General features: G+C 36.3%; 1 protein-coding gene across 1 annotated transcript; it reads right to left on the bottom strand.

The window, feature by feature from the left end:
• Window positions 1-1,057: 1,057 nt before the first annotated feature.
• On the bottom strand, window positions 1,058-5,639 carry LOC109206720 (ferric reduction oxidase 7, chloroplastic-like). The gene is made up of 9 exons (XM_019369574.1): window positions 5,044-5,639; window positions 4,859-4,952; window positions 4,556-4,756; window positions 3,225-3,459; window positions 2,740-3,067; window positions 2,383-2,659; window positions 2,024-2,279; window positions 1,510-1,939; window positions 1,058-1,424 (listed from the first exon to the last, which is right to left on the bottom strand). Exons 1-9 carry the CDS (start codon window positions 5,273-5,275, stop codon window positions 1,255-1,257), a joined length of 2,223 nt encoding a protein of 740 aa, XP_019225119.1. The 5' UTR covers window positions 5,276-5,639; the 3' UTR covers window positions 1,058-1,254.
• Between the last annotated feature and the right edge of the window lie 1,117 nt (window positions 5,640-6,756).

The following is a 6,756-nucleotide window of genomic DNA, read 5'->3' as shown; positions in this document are numbered from 1 at the left end:
GCTAGACTGGTAGCTATTGTTGTAGGCGAACTCTGCTAATTGCAAAAACTGGTCCCACGAGCCTCCAAAATCAATGACACAGGCTCGGAGCATATCCTCCAATATCTGAATAGTCCTCTCGGACTGGCCGTCCGTCTGAGGATGGAACGCTGTGCTCAACTGAACCTGAGTGCCCAACTCCTGCTGAACTGCCCTCCAGAAGCGCGAGGTAAACTGCGTACCCCGATCCGAAATAATAGATACCGGCACCCCATGAAGGCGAACAATCTCTCGGATGTAGATCTCAGCTAACCTCTCCGATGAATAAGTGGCTGCAACAGGAATAAAATGCGTTGACTTGGTCAGCCTATCAACAATGACCCAAATAGCATCAAACTTTTTCCGGGTCAACGGAAGCCCAGTAACGAAATCCATGGTAATCCTCTCCTACTTCCACTCGGGAAGCTCAATCCGCTGAAACAAACCACCAGGCCTCTGATGCTCATACTTAACCTGCTGACAGTTCAAACATCGAGCCACATATGCAACAATATCTTTCTTCATACGCCACCAATAATGCTGCCGCAAGTCCTGATACATTTTCGCGGCGCCCGGGTGAATAGAATACCGAGAACTATGGGCCTCTGCTAAGATCAACTCTCGAATCCCATCGACATTGGGCACACAAACTCGCCCCTGCAATCTCAAAACACCATCATCATCTAAGGTCACCTTCGTGGCACCTCCACGCTGCACCGTGTTCTGCTCAGACTTTCCATACGAATTTTCTAAGTTCTTCTCCTTTCTTCTGCATATTTTAACTTCAAAGAAAGCAACAGTAAGTGTGATTTGCTACCGAACTTTGTGTTCGCTGAAACACTGGGGTTTGAAGTACCACTACACCAGTGTGTAATTCGTTCTATCCTGGGAAGAAATAATCCATAACCTTGGGTACTATGAGGGGATTAAATTCCTTAAGGAAACACTATGAATTTAGTGGGCTCGAATTGGTTGTTATTTCGTTTACATTTCTGTTTATGTTATTTTATTTTCTCCAGAATTGTTTTACAAATACAGATTACTAACAATCTTGTTATATACTTTATATCGTTAAAGCTGCATTTACAAAGACTGAAAATGTACAAGAAGCTTATTACAGATATAAGCTTACATGCTACAATGATCAGAGATAATCTAAGCTGATATGATCCTTTTTCCCATTAGAGCAGTAACAACTCCTCCTAATACGAGCTATCGGATGCTTACTGGGGTGATTTAGAGGTCAAAACTGTGGCTATTGAAATGGAAAATAGCCTGATGGCCTCTTCTTTGCAAGTTTTGCCTTCTGCACTCTTTAGCAACACTGGACTGTAGAGTAGGAGGACCACATACTATCACACCAATATCTACACTTCCCCAACTCTTTGCATGTGATCCAAATATCTCTGCAGAAAAAGAAGTTAAAACACACTGTCAAGAAAACTAAGGGAAAGTAGACCTTGCAAAGTTCATATGTTTCTCTGAACATACCTTGGAAATCTGGTCTTTCACCATATAGGATAGTATTAACAGATCGAGCCTCTTCAAGATTCTTCTGTAAAGAGGCCTCATTCTGCTGCAGGATGTCGATCTTCTTTGTGCTGTCCTCTGGTTCCTCCTTCAGTGAGGTTTTCTTTTCCCAAAGATGCCATAAAGCGATCACGAGACCCCCAAATATAACAACACTTGCAACCATGCATCCAATCAACAAAAGCCCCTTGTACCACCAGTAATATATATTGTGTGGATTTATGTAGAAGATGTCTAATAATGCTATAGTGATCACCAACCCAATTGTGGATACTATGACATACAATCCAGACCATACAACATTTCCAGTACCAACCAAACCAGACATTCGACATCCCTTGAAGCCAGGGTAGATTGAGGGGTTCATTGCTTTGGATGTTTTACCCTCCTCCTGAGAAAAAAAAGTCATAATTAACACATAAAAATTGGGTGATGATACATAAAAAAAATGAAAAATAGGGGGAAAAACGAATACCAATGGAGGTTGTGATTCCCGAGTCACGAATGTTTGAATCTCAAGATTCAGTTTATCAGAAAAAAGTGGACAAATTGCCTCCATGTCAACTGTCTCAAGAAGTGGAAGCTCATCTGACTTTTTTATAGCCCATACTATTAGTATATTTCTCGGCAGGCAAGGCTTGCTATCGTTGATACGGTGGAGGATATCACTCAAGATCGCTAGGAAAGGTGATATTCCAATTCCACCTGCTACCAAAATGAGATTTTCATACCTGAGAGGAGAAGCATGATCAAGCCAATTAATTAGTCAATGACTTGATAACTTTAATAAAAGAAAATTGTATACTCAACAGGTATGGCTGAGTATTCACATACATTAAGTGGTATGGTGATTCATGCCCATAAGGACCTTCAACAGATGCGGTTATCTTCCTATTATGCTGCAAAAGGGGCTCCATCTCAGGTTGTTCAACCGAAAGATTCAAGATGTGTTCCTTCAGTTTTTCGGTCCAATCTCCAAGAACCTTTATGAGAATTGCAAGATGATGTTTCCCATCAAGAGGACTAGAGGAGACACTGAAAGGGTGCCACTGCAGCCAGGACAACTCGGGTACTTGTAAAAATATCCAGCCAAGGGCGTTGTAACGTAAATCTACATTATAAGAGAAGCAGTATTAGAATCATTGAAAAATGCAGAGGAAATGAAATTAGTTGAGTGAGATTTATATTTACTCGAAGGTTTTGAAAGAACTAGTTCAACGGTTCCACATGGAAAGCATGTGGCTGAAAGTATGTCAACAGTCTTTCGTGACTGGAAGAACCTAAGGAACCGATCAAGCATGAAAAGGAAGATTCCAGCACCAGCTATCATGAAGATGAAGTCACCAACATGCAAGGCCAGGAACACCACGAACACCACATATAATTGGTGCGTATAGAAGAACAGTTCAAAGTTTTGTCTCCTTACTCCAGGAAGTGAAGTCACCCACATTAATAAACCAGCTGCAAGGCTGATAACCCCTGGAAGATTGGCTACTCCTACGCTTTTCCACTGGATTAGCTGCATTAAACACAGTGACAAAGTCCAAGTCTTCAATTTCTTGACCAAAAATACTCACAAAGATGCGTTAATGTGATAAAGCATTAATATTTAAATTATAACTTAGTACAAGGGATCTCTATGGGCTAAGGAAATAACTTTCAGTTTTAGAACTCACTTCCTCCACAAGGCGGCCCCGCATTGCCCAGCCAATCACATAGAACAGACCATGAAGGCTAAAAAGAGCCATAGTAAGATGTCCCAGCCAAACATGATATCGAGTGGCATGTTCAAAAGGAATATCTATAGCTCGAAGAAGAACTGAACCACGTGCAACAGGCAGAAACAGGAATGCTAAGCAGATTAATCCGATGAATCCAAAACGAAGGCCTGTAAGCTCCAGCAACAGAGCACTGGAAAAATTACAACAGCAGATATTAGTCGATCCTGTTATTAAAGGAGCCTTCAAGTCAACTACTATGTACTGGTTCTAAAGTCTGATATAAGAACTATGTGGCTGGAACTGCTTATATCCGAATACTTTGAAACCTTTTCACATGGAATTCTCTTTATATTTAACAAGATGCGCGATTTATAAATTGAAGTGACATAGAAGAGAGGACAGATAAAAAGAAGAGAAAATCAATCTATCTTTCTCAATTTAAAATCACAGGTGGATTAGATAAAGTGCAGCAAATGAACTTAAAAGATCCTCACTTATATCAGTGAAGTTACTAAAATCAAACGCATAGACAGAATATCCTGGAATTATCGTATGATACGGAAAGTTAACTGTACTAAACTTATCTAAATCAGTTTGTTTTCATTAGACCGGTGCAGGAATAAACATAAAAAAACAGGATATATTTATTATTTCAATAAGTCGAGTCTAAATTCTGTTTAAAGAATAAATGAAATCTTTAAACAAGCTCCAAAGTCATGTTTAGCTAAAGCTTCACTAAATTGAACTTGTCAATGTTTCAGACTTTCAGTACCTTCAGAATTCTATGCATGCACATTTCTGGAGAAATAAGAGCTACTGTATAAGAAGATAATATAAGAACAAACTAAAATTGAAATACCAAAATTCAAATTAAGGGTGTATTGGAGCGAAACATTTCTGAATATAGAGCAATTAAGGGCCAGAAGGATGCAATATAAATAACTATAAAGAATCATATCATGTAGTTCTCTCTGAGAAGGTATAATGATTTATTAGCCCGGCCACACAAGTATATATAATACGATGACCATTTTGTCAAGCCGGAATAAGATGGTCCAAATTATAGAACAGCAATAGGCCTAAATGAGCAGGTTAACAATCCATTCTTGAACATGGTGAACATTATTAGCAACTACTTTCTCTTCATACACATAGAAGCAACAACAACAACAACAAACCTAGTACAGTCGCACAAAGTGGGGTCTGGGGATTCAGACACAGGAGCAAAAGTGAGAAATCAGACAAACCCAAACTAGCAGGAAACATGATCATGGTGACAGAATTACCTTTTCTCTTTCATGTCTTGTACATGAAACAAGGATAAGAGGTCAACATTTTGTATACTGTACATAATAACAGCCCAGACGATGTACACTGAGAAGAGTATAACTCCAATCATTTCTGCAGCTGTAACAACCCCAAATGGTCCATTCACCAGCACTGGGAATGTCCACAACCGAAAACTTGGACTTTTTGCAGCCTTCTTCCTACAACAATTAAAAATTCAATTAACTACACAAGTTCAGAACAACCACTAACTTATAAAGGAGTTCTAAGAATTAATAAATCAAGCTAGCAGATACACATACACTTGGTGTTCATCTTCACCAGAGAGAACGATGCGAATAATTGCAAGAAATGCAATCATGAAAATTGGGAAACTGAATATCAAGAATATACTTCCTGCAGTCCAACAAAAACTGATATCACTTACTAAGAAATTCGAAACAATGATACAACATTAAAATAAGAAACTTTCAAGTTAGATACAAACCTGTAGTCCCAAAAATAGTTCCTTGGGTGGCTCGAATAAATTTCCCTTGCAAATCATTCATGAATTTAGAAGGCGATAAGAAAATAAAAGTTGCCCATGCAATGAAGATCACCCACATTACTACTTTGAGAATTAATTTTGTTAATGATACCCAAAATGGTGTCTTATTGAGATAATCAAATTCATTTTCTTTCCTCAAAAGAAGAGGTTCTTGGCCTGAGAGTTCACCCATTTTAGAACTTCTTAAAGTTGGCAGCAAATACACTCTTCAGGCCTACATCAAGCAACCCCAACAAAGTAGTTAATATATACAAGAAGGCTTCAGAAGAAACCAAAAGCCATCAACATTAGGCTATGTGCAAAATTTAAGCAGAAATCTGGCAGAAATGAAGCCACAAAAATATTGGACCACTCAAAAATTATCCTTTCCCCCTCGGAAATGGATGAATACAGTTAGAGAATATGTCTATCTCATTGTTAATACTAAGAAAGGTCAGTTCATATTATTCTTCTTTTTTCTCGACTTCATATTCTTCTCAAAATTGAAAATACTGACGTTACATCAGTGGAAAGAATAGTACTAATATAACATGTAGACATACAATCTCTCAGACTATAGTGGTGAATATGGAGTCATTAAAAAATCAAAATAGTAAGGGCGAAAGCATAAGTGTAGCCACAAACACTAAAAGGGAATCCATAATTGACTCTAGTGCTTCTTCTTTCTATTCCCTTGTTTTAGTGTGATCTTTTTTTTCTCGAGAAAAGAAAATAGGCGAATCAAATAAAAGTAAAAACATATGATTTTCGTTCACCCCATTAATTACTAGTACTGCGTAACTAAGATATCAAAATAAAGAAAAGGCTCAAATTAACTCCGTACAAAGTAATCCCATAATTACGATTTGACATTAAGAAACTAATGGTATGGCTCTTCGCATAGGTCAATCATTTGATTATAGCTAAAATTCTACACTTCAAAGTTAGATCGTATAATTTATAAATAAATATTATTTCAATGCAATAACAAGGTTGACAAGTGTACACTATTTAAAAGAGTATTTTGAAAAATAATAATAATATAATATAGATACAAATTACTCACCATTGAAGTTGCATTACCAAAAAAAGAGTTTTTAAATCTTATTAGTAGACAGTCTTAATTTTTTTCTAACGAATCATAGATTCTTTTAAAATAAACTTACTTAAATCAATTTTAAGATGATATTTTCTTTTACCGCTGAATTCCTTGGTTTTTATGTATACTAGTATAAGAACCCGCGCGATGCATGGAAATTTGACAGAATATTAATCTTATAAAATTATGATCTAATATATCATATTAATTTAATAAATATTAGTTGCATTTTGTTATAGTGTGCAGAAATATAATACAATCTATAAAAAATTAGAGAATACATATCATATAGTAATCAAATAATTATTTGTTCCTTTTTATTGAATTTGCAAGTACTTAGTACTACCGATACTTTTCTTGAGTGTTATTTATTTATATTTTATTTTTAATTAATTAAAAATATAAATATCATAATATTATCTCCATCATCCTCTTTTCATACATTCCTTTCTACTGTAATACTTATTTGGTTAGTTTTCAGATATTGTAGTTTATTAAAATTTGAATAATGTAATATTTTTTTTACTAAATTATAATTTTGAATTCATCAAAAGTATAAAGAGATAAGAATATAT

The sequence above is a fragment of the Nicotiana attenuata genome, unplaced genomic scaffold, assembly GCF_001879085.1.
Source record: "Nicotiana attenuata strain UT unplaced genomic scaffold, NIATTr2, whole genome shotgun sequence".
NCBI classification, from domain to species: Eukaryota; Viridiplantae; Streptophyta; class Magnoliopsida; order Solanales; family Solanaceae; genus Nicotiana; species Nicotiana attenuata.
The sequence above is the reverse complement of the archived record's forward strand: the minus strand, read 5'-3'. Positions and strand labels throughout refer to the sequence as shown.